At 40.3% G+C, this 19935-nt stretch overlaps 1 protein-coding gene across 1 annotated transcript in view; it reads right to left on the bottom strand.

Annotated features, from left to right (window-relative positions):
- lrig3 (leucine-rich repeats and immunoglobulin-like domains 3) overlaps nt 1–8514 on the bottom strand; it is a 62499-nt gene extending 53985 nt beyond the window's left edge. The window contains exon 1 of the mRNA XM_043708660.1: nt 8306–8514. Within this exon, the coding sequence (XP_043564595.1) occupies nt 8306–8499 (194 nt within the window). The 5' untranslated portion in view covers nt 8500–8514. The remainder of the gene's footprint in view (nt 1–8305) is intronic.
- Between the last annotated feature and the right edge of the window lie 11421 nt (nt 8515–19935).

Genomic DNA, 19935 nt, shown 5'->3' with positions numbered 1-19935 from the left:
CCACAATGAACCACACTGCAAATTGGAGGAACACCTCATTTTCCGTCTGGGCAGCCGACAGCCCAATATTGAGTTCACCAATTTAAAATAACCTCCCTTTCCATACCCTGAGTTCGTTCCCAGCCTCTCCCCATCCCTTCCACTCCTCGCTGACACCAACCGGATTCATTCCTCCCACTGACCAACCAGGTCATACCCTCTACCTGTCTTCACCTATACCCACTTGACCACCCTGCCCCTGCTACCCCACTTATCTGCAGCTCTCCCTACACCCACCCCCAGTCTTGACGAGTTACACTCGAAACGTTGACTTCTCCGCCTCCTGGCTTGCTGTGTTCTTCCAGCCTCCTGCCTGTCTATTCTAGTTCTATGGCTGGCACAGCATGTTCTGGGAGCCATTTAACAAATAAACAAATCACAGAAAATCAGGTCCTACTCTCATCATCTGCATTGGCATATTCAAGACTGAATAAATACCAATAAAAGGAATTACATTTCCTTTTCTCTAAAATAAGTAAATTAAGCCAAAAGCAGAGCATCACTTTCAGATTGTGCTGAATCTGTCCAGTAATTTGAATGAAATTCCCTCCCCTAAAATAGTCTCACCACTTCCTTCAGGAATGTGGCAGAAATTAAATTGACAAAATTGTCCTAGACTGACAAGAAGCTATGTATCTAAAATGACTTACATACATAAGAAAGCATACATGTTCAGGAGATTCAAAACTAGACTTTCATTCAAATAAGCTTTACTTTTAAAGTCTGATGCTCAGGAAGATCATCTACTGATTGTTACTAAGGGAAAAAGCTATATCACCTGTTCTTAGGACAATCATTTTGTTACCGAGGTTAAAATTGGTCTAGAATGATTACTTTTTTTGCATTATGTAGGAAAAAATAAACTTGCTCCATCTTTGCACTAGGGTTTGGGAAAGGGTGGAAATGTGTGATCAGGACTTGTTAACTTGTCGTTCTACTACATTGCAAAGAAGCATTTGGTATGAACCAGGTTTAATAGCTGCCTGAGTCATTTGCATGTGCAAAATTATTCAACCAGTAACTATGAAAACTATCCAACCTTCCTCATTCTAGTTGCGTTGATTAGAGGCCAAGAGAATTTTACAGTGTTGAATACATTTTCCATTGCCGGGAAACAAAAGTACTGGCAAGTGAGTCACTGCACAACACTATTTAAATACCTCTCTCATGCTTCTTTCCTCTTGGACTTCAATTTTTTTAATAGCCCACTAAAAGCCTTATTTCTTAGAATGACTCTGCTAACTCTTCCATTGCAGTATTTGTCTCTTCTGTAAAATACCTCTGAGTGCTTCATAAAAGGAGCTACATAAAGTGTAAATTTCTATTTAAATTATAGCACTGTATTTCTTTGAGACACTTATCAAGCTACCCAGGGAAGCACAATATGAATAAAATAACAACCAGTTTTAAAGTACAGTACATGGATAACATGCTAATTGTATGCTGGCACCAATATCTTTTGCCATTAGAAATTGTACTTTTTCAATTGTACATTTGTGCATATAAACTTGACACTTACTGAGGATTTAACTGACAAATTTTGGTGCCACAAAGTCCAATGCTACAAGGTTCTTACAATAGCAAGTTTTGAGAAGTTTTGTAGCTCAAGTTGAGGCTTTGTATATATGTTTGCTCGCTGAGCTGTGAAGTTCATTTCCAGATGTTTCGTCACCATACTAGGTAACATCTTCAGTGAGCCTCCGATGAAGCACTGGTGTTAGTGACCGGTTTTCTATTTATATTTAGGTTCCCTTGGGTTGGTGATGTCATTTCCTATGGTGATGTCAGTTCCTGTTCTTCTCCTCAGAGGGTGGTAAATGGGGTCCAAGTCAACAATAAGCAAAACTAATGTCATTTACAAAGTACCTTGCAAGAACTGTAACAAACACTACATTGGACAAACAGGCAAATAAAAACTAGCCACCAGGATACATGAACATCAACTAGCAGGCATGACCCATTCTCACTAATATCCTTACATACAGACGAAGGAGGACACCACTTCGATTGGGACAACAGATCCATCATAGGGCAAGCCAAACAGAGACACGCACAAGAACTCCTATATGCATGGCATTCTAACCAGAACTCTATCAACAAACACATTTTGAGTTGGATCCCATTTACCACCCTCTGAGAAAAAGAACAAGAAATGACATCACCACAGGAACTGACATCACTAAACCAATGTAACTGAAATACATAAATAGAAAGCAGGACACTAACACCAGTGCTTCAACGCGGTTCACTAATGATGTTACCTACTATGGAGACAAAACGTCCAAAAAAAGAACTTTCCAGCTCAGCAAGCAAACTTACATACAGGTTCTAACAACGAATTAAGGGATCTTGGAGGTCAATCAATTTCCATAAGGCTTCCACAAGTACAGAACAGCTAGCAGCACAGGAGGTTATCAAAGCATCTGCAGATGACATCAAATGTGGTGCAACAGTCTGTTATGTAAACCAATAGGGTATCAGTTCAAAGACAGAATAGGCTAAGTAGAGTGCATTTAGTTACAAATGTAAATCTTATTTCAGTTGAAGGACAGGTAGGTGAATTGTTGAAGTGTTAGAGATGGTGAATAGGGAAAAAAAATTGCTACACAAATGTTAATTCGTTCTTATTGAGGAGAGTGCAATTAAAAGCGTTGGGACATGAAAAACTTCAATATGGCCACAGCAAAGGAAATCCTGAATACTGAGAATTAGTTTTAGTTTCAGTATTCATAATACAAGGAATATAACCCAAATGAAAGTGCCCAAGCAAGCCCCTGAATTTTCATTTAATGTTAAGATGATCTACTTCAAGGCATCACTCCCTTGCAAATCATAACAGAAAATCTTGGGACAGGTCTGTTTAGATCTGATTAGGAAATTGAGGGGAGAAGCATTAAAGAAATGATCCCCTAAAACAACTGAACAATTAATTTGGATCAGGGCAACATAAACACTAATAGCAATGTCCAAAGAGAGAAAAGAAAGAGGTGGAGCTTTGTTTCCGTGATCTAGATGATGCTTATTTAGTGCATTTGATCTTTAAAGGACATAGCTGTGTACAAACTGGCTGTTGTGTTTATCTATTGTATCTCAGAAGTAACTAATTAGCTGTGAAGTGCTTCAAGATGTTCTGAAGACATGAAAAGATTTGTCTAAATTTAAATCATTCCTGGTATTGTTCGTAATCAGTTTCCAAACTTCCAAAAACAATTCTAGCATAACAGCACGAACTGGAAGAGTTTTACCTTTTTGGAAGAAATGGGTCAATTTTGCCTGAAGAGTTGCTATCCCGTGCCCTGTACACACATGACTAGCTGCACTAGGATGTGAATTGTATGAAAGGTTTCCTCAATTTAATGGATTGTTTTTCCTCAGGAAATATTAGATTGATAGTGAATATGTTTAATAAGCATTTACACACTGATAACATCAACACATGGTTTGGTATAAAAAGCAGAAATGCTTACTGATATTTGAAAAAGTGGCAGAATTCTCCAAAGGGTGATCACACTATTTGCACCAAAAGCAATGTTAGTAATTGTTTACACAACTGGAAACTATTCACAGCTGCTCTTCTCATCAACACTTCTGTACTAAACAAGAGGATTGCACGGATACAAGTCCACATCTCTAAAATGACTAGAATAATGGAACAATTCAAACATCACTATCCAGCTGCCGCATTAACTTCATTGTTAGCTCATATTTTGTACAATAAAAAGCTATTAGCTTTCAGAAAACATGGTGAAGTAATTTCCACATCCAACATGTTGCTTTGAATAAATGTGCTTTATTCAATTGTGGATCAGATATTATCAAAAAAAATCTTAACCATATATAAATTAGAATTTGAGCTGTTCCATGATGTTTAACAAAACTAAACTTAGAAAAAATTATTTCATGTTTGGAAGAAATGGTATTTCATGGCAACTAAAATTCAAAGCACAATAAAATGCCTTAAAAACAAAAAACTGCAGACACTGGAGACCTGAAATAAATGAAAACAGAAAACGCTGGAAAACTCATCAGGTCTGACAGTAGCTGTGGAAAGAAAACATAGTTAATGTTTTCGTTAACTGCTTTGCTCACCACAGATGCAAATGCTGCCACAATAAAATGCCTTATTCAATTTTCTGAATAGAAGTAAACTTGCTTGGTTACAAGTCAAGTTTAATACAACTAAATCTGGCTCTCAGCAAAAGAATAGTACAATGTTAGAATTTACTTCCAATATGACAGAATATACAAGAATCTATTTAATATGTAACCTTTATAAAAAGTATTGAAATTTTACTTTAACAAAAGACATGTTTCCTATAAATCAAGTAACTTACTTTGAAAATCCATTGCCTTTTTGACAATCCTAGGGATTATTATCAGTGTGTAAATGCTTATTAAAAATATTCACTATCAATCTAATATTTCCTGAGGAAAAACAATCCATTAAATTGAGGAAACCTTTCATACAATTCACATCCTAGTGCAGCTAGTCATGTGTGTACAGGGCACGGGATAGCAACTCTTCAAGCAAAATTGACCCATTTCTTCCAAAAAGGTAAAACTCTTCCAGTTCGTGCTGTTATGCTAGAATTGTTTTTGGAAGTTTGGGGACTGATTGTTAGTTATCCCTAGTTAATCCTTCAAAGTTGTTCACTCCACTGACACTGAAATGCTTAGAAAATGCGTTATTCAAGTATTGTGAACAGGTCAGCATGGATTCCAGATGAGGTAATTTGAAGGAATTAGCCGCAACTAATTGCAAGTCTCCCTACTTTGTTCAACATTTAGACCCTTTTCAGTACATATTCAGGTAGTGGGGAGTTGCAAAACATTTGATCATCAATCCTATGACTTCCTTAATAGACAGTAGTTTAACAATATTACATGAAACTTCAATTATCTTCTCCCCATCTTTCCTATTGGTTTTTCTTCTATATTCTTTCTGCCAATAAGCTTTGCATAACTAGGATGTGTAATATTACTACGCAGTCACTTCACCAAAAGGGCCTTGCTCATTCCTGAAGAAGGGCTTATGCCCGAAACGTCGATTCTCCTGCTCCATTGATGCTGCCTGACCTGCTGTGCTTTTCCAGCAACACATTTTTCAGCTCATACTGGTGTCTGTATGGGAAACTATTCCACTACAGAAAGCATCACAAACCAGGTGCAATTCTCTCCTCAATCAGCAAACAGGAAAATCCAGAATAGCAGTTGTAGCCAAATAGAGATCAGATGTGTGAACTCTGGTGGACTTTCTTCTACCAAATCTGGGGCACTGAAAAACTAGCATCCTCCTCCTCAAAGATCACATAGTAGCAGGAACACAATGGAGTTATATTGGTGCAGGCCCGATATTGCTTAATTTTGTCAACTGTTCAACTGATGAACCCACCATGAAGAACTTTCCATACAAAAACTTCAGAACAGAATTTAATTGGTACACTGATTTGTTCCAATAAAATTTCAGATCATGTTCCTACATTCAGAATATAAACAGTGACAGGAATCCAATACAAACATTATTTAAAGACCATTACTGAACGTGGTTAATACAACTACCTTGCATTACCAAGCTTCTGCACCTGGAAAGCAATCAGAAAATGTATTTCTAGGTTCAAAGGCAGATCCAGCAAGTCTTCTGGCACAACCACTCCGTTTTCCGGACCTTAATTTACCTGCATGTTCAGCAAATCTATTTCGAGTCCTCCTCCACCCACCTGCAAAACCCACCAGTTTGTCCGTTTTATGCAAAGATGTGGACTGAACGTGGGATGCTCCTTGCGCAGCACAAGAAGTCTGCTGCGAAGAATCATCCCATCGGACTCAAAATATTTACTCAGTTCTTCTCTCCAAATTCACAGAGTATTAAAGTTTTTACAGCACGGAAAGAAGCCCTTTGCCCATTGCACGTTCTCTGGCTATCAAGCATCTATCAGGTCTTACTGTACTTTCTGCATCTGTCCTGTACCTTTGTATGGTATCCATGATGTGGAGGTGCTGGTGTTGGACTGGATCGGACAAAGTTTAAATATCGCAACATCAGGTTATAGTCCAACAGATTTATTTGGATGCACTAGCCTTCAAAGTGCCGCTCCTTCATCAGCCAAGTGATGAAGGAGCAGCGCTCTGAAAGCTAGTGCTTCCAAATAAACATGTTGGATTACAGCCTGGTGTTGTGATTTTTAACTTTGCATGGTATGGCATTTCAATGGTTCATCCAAATATGTAATTTCCTTACCTCTACCACTATTTTAGGCAGCGGATTTCAGGTGCCCACCACTGTCTGGGGTGAAAGTAAAACTCTCCTCCAAACGCTGCTAAACCTCTTGATCCTTACCTAAAGGGAACATCCCCTTTGGTTACTGACCCTTTTCCTGGAGGGGAAGGGCTTCCCCTGTCTACACCTCTAAAAGCTCTGTACACCTCAATCAGGTAACCTCTTCAATGTTAAAGGACAACACTAGAGAAACTGCCATACAAATCAGCTGAGTTTCTCCAGCATGTTCCGTGCTTTAAAAAAAATCAGGTATTCCGCATCCCTAGTACTTTGTGTAAGAAGTCTGATCCTGTACAAAACGGCGGCAGAAACGAAACAGAAAAAAATTCCTTCGAACTTTGGAGGACAACACGAGAAGTTATGCACTGAGATTTTTCGACTGCAATTACGTGCCACCTCCCCCCACTCGTTGACTTGTATCTCCTTGAAGACTGTGCATTAGACGTTGTACACCTATGTAGAGAATACACAAATTCATGGCTTGCAACACAGACGGACGGTCCATGTCTCTTGCAGATCGAACTTTGTAGGGCTAAATGATAGGGGATAAGATGGGAGGCAAGCATTTAAATGTTTCGACTGCATTTATCCTTCACCTCCTCGTTTTATTTGCTTTGTGCATAACTGACTTCATACTTTATGCAAAGCTTAAATCTGGATGTATAACACGGTCCAAATGAGCAACTTGCGGCTCCAGGTTTGTGGAGGAGGTAACACGAAAAGATGGGGGCAGCCTTACATAGATATATGTCTATTGCAATTGTACCCCACATCCCCAAAAACTCTCCTTCTGCTGTACTGTATGCTCCGTGCATAGCCAATGTTGCGCAGTGCATACCTGTGGTTTCAGAAACAAACTGAGCGAAACTCAGTAGGTCTAGCAGCATCAGCGGAGAGAAAAAAAGTTAACGTTTGCAAGAAGGGTCACTGGACTCGAAACGTTAACGCTGCTCTCTCCAGCTAAGCCTTTTTTTTCTTTTCTGTGGGTGTTTCAAATCTTCAGCATTTGGGGTTCTTTGTTTTATTTTTAATTATAAAATGCAAAATTGGGGGTGATTTAACCATGCAACGAGGAAAGAGGAGTTCGCTCGCATTGTTGATGCAGGCGCTCGAACGCAATGCAGCCTTACAATAACAAGAATAAAAAAATACTGAGTTAATCACGCTCTGGAGGGAGGAGAGAATAGAGTTTGCATTGTATATCATGCACTGAGGGGAAGGCGGGTGAATGGAAAGGGAGAAGGAGTTTGCACTGTCTCGGATGCACGCACCCTAACACAATGTACCGACTCTCAGCTTCCAGAAATAAAAAAAACTGGTCTGAATCGTGCAACGAGGGAGATGGAGTAGACAGTTTGCCTTATCTACGATGCACCGACTCTGATCTCGCAGCAACAAGAAAAAATAATAGTAATTCAATCACACGAGAGGAAGGAAAGAAAGAAAAATAAGTTTGCATTGTATACAATACACGCACCCCAACGGGATGCACCAAAACAACTTTGCAACAACAGTGGTTTAATGAGGCACCGACGGAAGGGTAGCAAGAGAACAGAGTTTGCACTGCACCCCAACGGGATGCACCAACTTTCACAACAACAATAGAAATAGTGGCTTAACGAGGCATCGGGAGGTGTTGGGGTGTGGGGGGAAAGAAAAAAAAGAGTGTAGGAAGAGAAGAAAGTTTGCATCGCACACGATGCACCAACTTTCACAACAACAATATAAGTAGCGGCTTAACGAGGTATCGGGAGGTGTTCTGGTGGGGAGGGGGAAGAGGAAAGAGTGTAGGAAGAGAAGAAAGTTTGCATCGCACACGATGCACCAACTTTCAAAACAATAATAGAAGTAGTGGCTTAACGAGGCGTTGGTGGGGGAAGGAAAGAGTGTAGGAAGAGAAGAAAGTTTGCATCGCACACGATGCACGCACCCCAACGGGATGCACCAACTCTCGTCTTGCACGTAACAACAATAGAAGTGAGTACTCACAGGCGGACGGTCCAGGCGGGCAGTGGCGCCGGTCCCCGGCTCAGTTTCCTCCGGCTGCAGTCCAGCAGGCGGGCAGCGCACGAGCAGCGGGCCGGGCAGGCGCGAGGCGGCTCGCGGTCACCCAGCAGCGCGAGCGCCCCGCTCGCCCACAGCACGAGCGCCGCCATCCACAGGCGCCTGGCCGTCGCCGACATGCCTCCCCTTTCTGTCGATTTCACACCCCCCCTCCCTCCTCAGTTGCAACTTTACTCCCTCCCCTCAACGAACTTCCTTCGAAATCCACCTTTCGGGTCGGACGTGGGTTGTTTACCCCCACCCCCCCCTTCTCCTTTTCACTCGTTTATTTCGGTTTCGCTTCGCGGCTCCGGGAAGAAGGTCCCGTCCGACTCCGGACAAACAAAAAAACTTTTCTTCGACAACTTTCTCGTTCACACGAGGGTGAGGGAGAATCTGTATTGGAGATGTAGATGCGCGTGTAAATATATGTATATATATTCTGAAACGTTTTTGTTTGAAAGCCAGCTGATTGTTTTGTTTTCTTGAGTAAATCCCAGTCTTGTAATTCCGTTCGGCTCGGCACAGGTACCAACACAACCTCCGTCCCCTCTCGGTCTGTTGTGTTAGAGCCAGCCTTCTCCCACCTCTCTCCCCACCGCCGCCCTCATTGGTCAGCGCGCCCTCGCCCACGTGATCCAAACCGCCGCGGTGGCTTCTGGTCATTGTAGTCTTTCCTCAGCAAGGGCGGGCGCTCCCTTCTCTGACTGCCCGGGTCGGACTACAACTCCCGGCCTGCCCCGCGCTCCCTTTCCGACGCTGCTGTGTTGCCGGCCCGAGGGCACGTGTCTGAGCTTGCACAAGGGATGCGGGTGCCCGTGGGAGAGAAGTTGACAGAAAGTTTGTTTTAATCAGATGCGCCGCGCCGATGAGCAAGAGGAGACCACAGGACAGAAGAGGGCAGCGTTCTGAGGAAGGGTGTGGAGGGGCCGGTGTTAGCTAGACAAAGGGGTGGACAAAGCTAGAAGTCAGCAGGTCAGGCAGCATCCGAGGAGCAGGAGGATTGACGTTTCAGGCAAGAGCCCTTCATTCCTGATGAAGACCTTACACTCGCAACGTCGACTCTCCTGCTCCTCGGGATGCTGCCTGACCTGCTGTGCTTTTCCAGCAGCCTACTCTCGACCCTGGTGTCCAGCATCTGCAGTCTTCACTTCCTCCAAAGTTAAAAAATCACACAACACCAGGTTACAGCCCAACAGGTTTATTTGGAAGTACTAGCTTTTGGAGCGCTGCTCCTTCATCAGGTAGCGATGGGGCAGGATCATAAGACACAGAATTTATAGCTTGACTGGAGATGTAGTTCTGCTTGCCTTCTCGCCAGGTGCTGCGAGACCAGCTGAGTTTCTCCAACATTTTCTGATTTTTGTTACTTAAGATTAAAGGTCTTTTGACCCATCACTCTGGTCAGAACCAACCATCTAACCCTGAGAGTTCCAAGAGGAGATTCACCAGGATGTCGCCTGCCATGATAAATCTCAGTTATGAAGAGAGGCAGTTCTTTGGAAGGGTCACTCGACCCAAAACGTTAACTCTGATATCTGCACGGATGCTGGCAGACCTGTGGAGCTATTCTAGCCATTTCTATTTTTGTTTATGAAGACACGCTGGATAGGCTAGATTTGTTTTCACAGGTGTAGAGATGGGAATCTGATTGAGGTGTTCAAAACTATAAGAGACATAAACAGGGTAGATCGTGAGAATTTTTTTCCCCATGGTAGACGTGTGTAACATCAGAAGTATAAATTTAAGGTAAGGAGTAAGCAGTTTAGAGGGCATCTGAGGAAAAGGTTTTTGGATGGTGGAAATATAGAATGCCCTGCCTGAGACAGTAGTGGGGGCAGATATTTTCGCAACATTTAAGAAGCATTTGGATGAACACTTAAAATGCCGCATATCAACCATGATCTAATTAATTGGCAGAACACGCTTGAGGGGCTGAATTGCCTTCTCCAGTTTCTATATTCCTATGTGATCAAGGTCTATTTCCATTTTCCACTATTTGGCCCATTGTCTTGTATGCCTTGGCATCGCAAATGCAAATCTAAATATTTTTGAATTGTTATGAGAGTTTTTGCCTACTACTCTTCCAGCCAGTGATTTCCAGATTTCCACCACTCGCTGGGTGAAAAAAACCTCACATCCCCTCTCAACGTTCTACCCATTACTTTAAATGCAGGGTCCGCAGCCATTGATCCCTCCATCAAAAGAAAAAGTTTTTTCTTGTCTACACTGACAATGTCCCTTATAATTTTGTACATCACATCACATCACAATGATGTCCCCTCTCAGTTTTCTCTACTCTAAGGAAAACAACCTTAGTCTATTAAATTTCTCTTCACAACTAAAACTCTCCAGCCCAGGAAACATCCCAATAAATCTCCTTTGCAATCTCTCCAAAGCAATTACATCCCTCCTATAATAAAGTTCCTTGAAATTGTCAAAGGTTGTGATTTGTGACATTGATCCAATAGAGCATTATGATGGATTGATTTTCAATTCCAGGAGACCCCTGGGCAATTGGCAATCCTAGGCCAGGAGAAATATTAACTTCATACCACCCACTTACACCACCCACTTATAGAGTCGTAGAGTCATACAGCACGGAAACAGACCCAACTCATCTGTGCCAACCAGACATCGCAAATGATCTTATCTCATTTTCCAGCATTTTGTCCATATCTCTCTCACCCCTTCTTATTCATATACCCATTCAGATGAGAGTCTTTGATTGTATGGTTTGTGTTGGCAGCTTGTTTGGTTATTTGCAAAATCTGAGGTCTAGGTTTTAAATACTGTCATTTATAGGGGATTGCCCTCCTTCTGTTATGAAAATAATATACTGCAGATGCTCAAATACTAACAATAAGTGCTGAAAATACTCAGCAAGGATGTAAAAACTATCTCCAGCATTTTCTGTTTTCATCCCTCTTTTCTCTTAATTGCACTGTCAGGTAAGCAGTGGCTTATAGAAATCTTACCAACAAGAGTTAGCACCTTCACAAAGGTGTGGTGGAAAAGGGAAATGAGCCAATCAATACAAATTAATGAGAATTGTGAGTAGGAAACAGTTTGCACCTATTTGCTTAAGGCTACAGACATGAGATACAAAGCTAACACTAGAATATATATTTTTGCCTGTTCCTGTGCAAATTGACCAGCACACCTTTTGTTATGACACACTGGCGGTGTTGTCAATTTAACCTAGTTCCATGTGTGATAAATCCAAGGAGTCGGGTTACAGTCACCAGCTGTGATTAAATATATTCCAGGAGGTATCATCACATGACTTACTGCAACGCTGCAAAAATTACTCAGATCCATCCTTGAGCTGCATTGCCTTCATATGCCAGTGGAGAGCAAAATGACTCATTACCCAATAAGTAATTGATGCTTGACTGTCAACTTCCTCATCCCTTCTCAATCACTAAATTTTCAACTTTTTCAGATCCTTTCAAAGAACATTACAAAAAAGACAAAAAACAAAGAACTGTGGATACTGGAAATCAGAAACAAAATCAGAAATTGCTGGAAAAACTTAGCAGGTCTGGCAGCATGTGTGGAGAGAAAGCAGAGTTAACATTTCAAGTCCAGTTACCCTTCTTCAGATAATAAGAAGACTTTTTTTTATATCTATGTGATTTTTTTTTCACCAGCATTGTCCACAACAGTGCCCTGAAGATTGACTAGACCAATCTTGGAGGGTTGGCAATCCTCAGTTTGGAGGAATGCTGATTTCACACCATTCAAAATCTTATTTCTTAACTTCAATAAAAAATAAAATCAGTGGGCTGCAGAACAAAATAGCATCTAAATCAGTTGGTTCTGTGACTGGCAAGGTATGATAAAATTATTTTCATTGAATGGGATATAAATTCACTGATTCCAAAAAAGAATTATTGGACTTGAGATGTTTCTCCCTGCACAGGTGCTGCTTGACTTGCTGAGATTATTTTTCAAGCACTTTCTGTTTTTATTTCAGATCTCCACAATATGCAATTTTTTGCTTTTATTTCAATGTTCAGTTAATTTCCACACATCTTCTGGGAGTGTCTTTCTCAAAGAAGTTCTGCTGTCCTGTCTGACAGGATTTCTATTTGTCTCTTTCACCTTATTTCCCTTCATTGCTTTCAATTTCTGTCCCGGTGTTTCACAACACTCTATTTCATAGCCAAATCTTCTTCCTCAATGACATTCTCCAGTTTCAATTTACTGCATGTGGTTTCTAACTGTAGTTCCGTCATTCATGTTTAAAAGCCATAATGAATTGAAACATCTCCCAAGACAAACAACATGTCTCAGACAAAAACAAATTAGTGAAGAAACTCAGCGGGTATGGCAGTATCTGTGGAGCGAAAGCAGTGACTCTTCAGAATATTTCTCAGATTGCTTTTCTCGTCATTTCCTAATATCTGTACTTCACTGCTATGCATCACCACATGTATATACTCAGCTACTCATCAACAATGTCAGCACACCTTATCTCAAAAAGAAACTGAAAAAGCAATGGATGCTGGAAATCAGAAATACAAATAAATTGCTGGAAAAACTCAACAGGTCTGGCAGCATCTGTGGAGAGAAATCTCCAAAGCTATCTGAAAGCTATTTTGGTACCCAGTTTCATTTCATTCTTCATCTCTTCTGATATCTTAACAAAATAAAAACCTCTCAATTTCAGGCATTAAGGAACATACAGCTCTAACAATCTATGGATATCAATGCCTTTCTTCCCTCTGACTCCACCCCTTCTTATACCACCAGTATGCCCTCAGACTTTCCCTTCTCTGATGCCAGAAGATCTGTAATTGGCAAAGAGTTTTGTTTTATCCTCTTGAAGCCCACATATATGAATTTCTGGCATGACATGATGTGTTTTTTCAGTGTTTCTGCATCCATGCTCACTTACTTGGGCAGAAATCCTCCCCCTGACCAGAAGACACTTTTCCCCACCACCAGTATTCTCCTTCTAACTGGACCCATCCCTCTGGTTTCTTATATTTTGATCTTTTCATTGAGAAGTTTTGATTTGGCATTGGCCGTCTTAATTTCTCTACTTCTCTCACTCACTCTAATCCGCCTCCCTCTAAATTTGCTTGTTCGGTAGAAGAGTCTTATTGGACACATCACAATAACTCTGTTTACCTCTTCACTGATGCTACCAGATCTGCTAAGTTTTTTTTCCTGCAATTTATGTTTTTATGTAAAATCAATGGGCTGAATCTTCCCAGAGTGGTGTTGAGAGGCAAGTGGTGAAACCAGGGGACCCGGAAAATAGGGATGAGTTGGACCAAGACAGCTCTCCAACATGTGCCCGTGAAAGAAGCCAGGTAGACAGATAGCCTCTTAGTGACAGGCAGACAAATAAATAGTTAAAGCCCAAGGTAGCGGTGATTATTTTGCAGAACAACTGATACTTTGTCAGTGATAGTGTAGGAGTAACACCCACAATACCTGACTACCACAATGAAGACAGTTCAGTTTTGCAACTCCATACAACACTAACCTATAAGAGTGGCATTACCTATGGCCAAAATAAAGCAACTAGAGTAGCTTCCTTTCCATTCCTGCTTGACTGCCAATTCCTTGAACCCCTGCCTTCCCCTCCACCAAATCTTCAACTTTTTTATATCCTAAGAACATTACAAAGAAGACAAAAAAAAATCAAAGAACTGCGGATGCTGGAAATCAGAAACAAAATCAGAAATTTCTGGAAAAACTCAGCAGATCTGGTAGCATCTGTGCAGAGAAAGCAGAGTTAATATTTCAGATCCAGTGACCCTTCAGTACATAAGGAGACAAAAAAGACATGGGGTCTGGTGCCTACTGCCCTCCAAAATAGTTAATACCATTTATACATTCTAGACATGCTACATTTTGAAATGCTGTCATTTTCTTAGACCTACCTGTGTGGCACCCACCTCTCCCTATGGAACTGCTGATGCTCCAAAGCTGCCAGAAGTCTCATTGGGCCTGCAGCAACAAGAGCCCACCAGCTGTGCTGAGTGGTGCAGTAAAAGCAGAAGGGGCCAATTTGGAGGCTGCCAATTAGGAGAGCGCCTCCAGAAAAATAGCTCATCCTTCTGACTGACAGAGAAAAATACTGCACAGCATTCCACATGATTGTGATTGTTTTCCTGTGGATCAGTTAAGCTTATCCCTGTACTGTATTTGGACATGATCCCTATTCTAGACCTATATTGAAATGTATTACTGTAGATTAACACCCTGTTTCAAATTATGAATTATTGAGGCAAAGTCATACAGCATTGAAATAGGCCTTTTGGCCCACCAAGTCTATGCTGACCAACAAACACCAACTACACTAATACCTACACATGGTTTATAGCCTGCTATGCCATGGCATTTTAAGTGCTCATCCAGGTGCTTCCTAAATGTTGTGAGTGTACTTGCCTTCATCACTCTCAGATAGCACAGTCCAGATTTCGATTACCCTCTGGGTGAAAAAATGTTTCTCAGATCTCCTCTAAACTGCTTACTCCTCACTTTCAACTTATGCGTTCTGGCCTTAGATACAAATGCCATTGGGAAAAGATTCTCATACCATGTCTATGCCTCTCATAATTTTGCATACATCAATCACATCCCCCTGCAGCCTCCTTTGCTTCAAGGGAAACAAACCCAGCTTATCTAGTTTCTCCTTGTTACTGAGACTTTCCATCGCAGGCAACACTCTAGTGATTCTCCTCTGCAGTCTCTGCAGTGCAATCACATTCTTCCAATAGTGTGGTGACCAGAACTGCACACAGTATTCTATCTGTCATCTAACCAATGTTTTATAAAGTTGTAACAAGATTTTCTTGTTCCTATATTCTTTGCCCAGCTGCCTTCACCACCTTGTCTGCCTGTGCTGACACATTCAGGGATCTGTGGACTTATATGTCTAGGTCCCTTTGTTCCTTAATACTCTCTCAGGACCTCCTGTTCATTGTGTATCTCCTTCCCTTATTAAAACTTCCAAAATACATTACCTCATTTGGCTGAATAAGTTTATAAAAATTACAAGGATGAAGGAAAAAGACAGGACAGTGACATTGTTTCCTCAATGACACTACAGTTGCTGTGCTGTGATCATTCTCTGATTTTAAGATGTTCTTCCTGCCACTGTATGAACTCGATATTTTCTTATTAATTGGTGTTTAATGGGAAGTGAATATTGTTGGCAAGGCTCCTTAATTACTTCATGAGCTGAGTAGCTTGCTGGCCTATGTAAGAGGGCAGTTAAGAGCCAACCACATCGCTGTGATTCTGGTGTGAGATCTAGGCCAGACCAGGTAAGGATAGCAGACCAACTTCACTAAGGTCATTAGTGAATGAATTGGGTTTTTAGAGCAATCAGTGATCTTTTACACAGCCATTATTACTGTGACCAGCTTTCTGCTCTGAATTTTATTAATTTAGTTGAAATTTCACTGGCTACCATTGTAAGATTTAAACCCTTGTCCTCAAAGCATCAATCTAAACCTCTGGACAACTAGTTTAGTAATATTGCCACTAAGTCATTATCTTCTCTTAGACCTTTAAGAGTTTCATAATGTTTTTCTTAGACATAGGGATAAAGCAGTTATAACCATTAGAAATACTGTCTCACACCCCTCCTGATGGCTTAGTTAAAATCAAAATATGTTACTGCGATAAGGGGTGAAACTTGTTGAGGTGGAAGTAGTGTTATCAGCTAGCTGGACTGTTGGTGAGAGACCCACACTGTCTTTTTCAGGAAAGGCCTCCTGAACAATATACCAATCAAGCAGCGGTGAGGCCACAGGCAATATCACAGAGACAGAGGTCCTGCCCCACAAGAGCGCCTGGCCAGAAGCTCTTGCACTCAGTAGTGCCACAGAGGAAGCTGTTGCTGGTGGCAGAAAAGCAACCCTGAAATTCCAGGATCATGGAAGACCCAGGACAAAGTTATGCGAGGTGTTAGGGTTGGTGATTTTTGTTTGGGATCGAGTTGATGACATGGGGGATTCAGAAGCAAGAGTAAATGGTTGATTCCCATCAGCCATTCCCTCCAGCATACCACCTCCAAGACAGAAGAGCTTTGCTTATGGAAATCAATATGTCTAACTCAATCTTAGTATAGGTACACTCATTAGATTTAGAGCTTAAGCAATAGAAATCTTTTCACTATTAAAGATTCTTCTGGGCATTGTGTACGTGCTAACAGCAATTAGGTTTGGATTAGGCTGGGCTGTGTTATCTTTCACACACTATCTACCTCTACATATGACCACCCCCATACAAGCAAATCTATCAACAACCCATCCTCTTCGTCATATAACACAGTAATACCCACTATCTTGGTTCACATTTGAAGAGTTGCCACTTTTAGAATTCTCCAGGACTGCCAGTGCCACAGTCAATATGTCAAGATGAAGTACGAGTAAGGAACTCCAATTTTTTATGTAGATAAACTGGGAGAGGTGGGTTGACTAGGATTTAATTGAGACATTCAAAATCTTAAAGAGTTTACAAAATAAATAAAGGAAAACAGTTTTAAATGGCTGGAAAGGTAATTCGTTGAAAGCCAGACGGGAAGTGAGGAGAAATGTTTCGACTCAGAGAAATGGTCTGATCTGGAATGCACTGCTGGAAATGTTAGTGGAAGCAGATTCAACAGTAACTTTTAAAAAGGCTTTGGATATATACCTGAGAAGGATTATGCATGATTATGATCATAGTGTGAGGGAGAGTGGCAGAGATTAATTGATTGATCCACTCCAGAGACTTGAGCACAGAATCTAAGTTAACACTTTAGTGTATTACCAAGCAAGTGCTAAAATATCAAGCTTCCCTCTTTTGAATGAGTTGTTAAATGAAGGATTTAGATGTCCCTCAGTTGGATGTAAACAATCCCGTAGCATGATTTAGAGGTGCTGGGGTGTACAAAGTTAAAAATCACACAACACCAGGTTATAGTCCAACAGGTTTATTTGGAAGTACAGCTTTCAGAGCGGTGCTTGTTCATCAGGTGGTTATGGAATACTATTTAATCCATAACACTATTTGAAAAAGAGTAGAGGTGTTTGCTCACTAGTCTGCTTACCATTGATTAAAATCTAAGATAAGCATGTAGTTGCAGCAGGCGATAAACAAGCCATATGGTATGTGGGCCTTCATTGTGAGAGGTTTTGAGTATAAGTGTATTGTACCTTTAAGATAGTAAAAGCTAGCAGTGACAGCACCAAGTGTTCTCAATAAGATACACTGTTACATGTGGTCCAACTACTGGGGGAGTTAGGGTAGCTGGTTGCCTGGAAACGACAAAACAGATTTGATTCAGGCCAATCATTTTAAATTATACTGCAAAAAATACCAAACTCCAATCCAGTTTGAATTTAGTATATTGACAATCTTAAAAGCCAATAACATAATCTGATGCTTTGGGGGTATAAGACTGAAGAAAATTGAATAGTTGAGAGGAGAACTGCCAAGCTACCAATTGTAAGGACTACCTGAAAAATAACTCTCTTAAAGGTATCTTTATCAATCAGTAACCTGTGAAGCAGAGTCCCCAAGAAGAAGAAAAGAAGACAGGAAACAGAGAAAACTGAAAACTGCATAGTTTTGCAATAAGAAGTTTTGTTTTGTAGGAGCAGAAATATGTTGTTGCAGTTATATTTGGTGAAGCTAAACCTAGAATATTGTGTGCCCTTCTCTGAAAAAGAAAGCTATTGCTCTTGAAGAAGTGCAGTAAAGGTTTACCAGGCTGATTCTGGGCTGGGCTGATGTGTGAGGAGAGGTTGACTGGTTGGATTGTTTTTGCTGGAGTTCAGACAAATGAGGGTGGATCTCACAGAGACTTATAAACTTCTAGCAGGACTACATAAGATAGATGCAGGGAGGATGTTTCCAATGGTGGGTATGTCCAGAACATGGGGTCACAGTTTGAGGATTTGGGATAGACCATTGAGATGGAGATGAGGAGGCGTTTGTCTACCCAAAGAGCTGTGATCCTTTGGAAGTAGTTGATGCCAAAACATTGAATATATTCAAGAAGCAGCTAGATATAGCACTTTGGACAAATGGGATCAAAGGTTATGGGAAGAAAGCAGAATTAGGATATTGGGTTGGACAATCAGCCATAATCATGATGAATGGTGGAGCCGGCTCAAAGGGCCAAGTAGCCTCCCCCTTCTCCTATCATCTATATTTCTATTAGTTTTCCAAAATGGCCAGCACATGCATGATGGATCAAATGGCCTTTTCTGTGCTGTCAGAGGCTATAATCATGAAAGATAGACATGGTAAAATGTTACAACACAAAACCTTGAATTTCAAGAAACAGTTTGACAATACTGAAATAATTGTTATTAATTCTACATTTTTTAATTTGTAGGATAATTTCTTCAGCAGCTGGATCAACACTAAAATACTGGGGAAGGACTAATAATGACCAAATTCTGACAATTTTAGATCTGTGTTTTGGTAAAACTAAAATCATCACACTTGATACCTTCATTCTGTATACAGTATTTATCTGTATATAATAGTATATATATATTATATACATCTCCACATATAAGTCTTTACTCTTTTCTGGTGTCAGCACTAAAAATTCAGTTCCCAAACACCTGTTGTGATCTACTTTATTAACATTCTCATTTGTGCATCAATATGTTCTGGGTTGGAGTTTCACTCCAGAGACTTAAGTACAGAATCTAAGTTAACACTTTAGTGCTGTACCAAGCTAATGCTAAAATATCAAGCTTCCCTCTTTTGAATGAGTCATTAAATGAAGTACTTAGATGCCCCTCAGATATATGTAAACAATCCAATAGCACTATTCGAAAAAGAGTCAAAATATTTTCTCACTGCTCTGCCTACCATTGATTAACATCTACAATAAAGGTGAATAATCTTATTGATTATCTTTGAGATCTTTTGTGCAAATTTTCTTCTGCAGCTCCCTACATTTGAGTAGTAATTACTCTAACATAGTAGCTCATTGGCTATTAAACATGTGTAAGATGCTATTTCATATAAAGTGTGTTTATTTCCACATGAATAATATAACAGCTACAAAAGTTTTAGAACAAAAGTTTTGTACAAATATTGTGCAGCTAATTATTATTAATGTATAGAAATCATAATGAATTTTGTCTGCAATCTATATTATGTCTCCTGGTAATATAAAACTATTTGAATGAATATTTCTCTTTGGTTTGTAAAATATTATCTTTTGCAACGACTATCGTCGTTTCTCCAAACATGGGTGTTGAACTGCATTACCATGCACTATCCAGTATTAAATATTTTAAGTTACCATGTTTTATTGTCTCATTCTTTTTATTCCTTAAAGTATAAAGTAGCCACATTTTTGTCATGAATTTAAAAGTAGGGTTCATGCTTTGAGATTATATATACAGATCTTGACTCAGGAACACATTTACAAGTTTTGATTCAATGCTCTCCCTAAATGTTTAGTCCTTTTTTCCTTTTAGATGCTGATTTGCCTTGTAACTCTAGAATTTTCTGTTGTTATTTCATAATTTTTAATGATTTCAGTCACATGGATAAGTGATAGATCTCTTATTAACATATGTAAAAGTAGGATTGCA

Source organism: Chiloscyllium plagiosum, chromosome 19 (genome assembly GCF_004010195.1).
Source record: "Chiloscyllium plagiosum isolate BGI_BamShark_2017 chromosome 19, ASM401019v2, whole genome shotgun sequence".
Classification (NCBI taxonomy): Eukaryota; Metazoa; Chordata; class Chondrichthyes; order Orectolobiformes; family Hemiscylliidae; genus Chiloscyllium; species Chiloscyllium plagiosum.
Note: the sequence above shows the minus strand (reverse complement) of the source record. Positions and strands in the feature narration are given on the sequence as shown.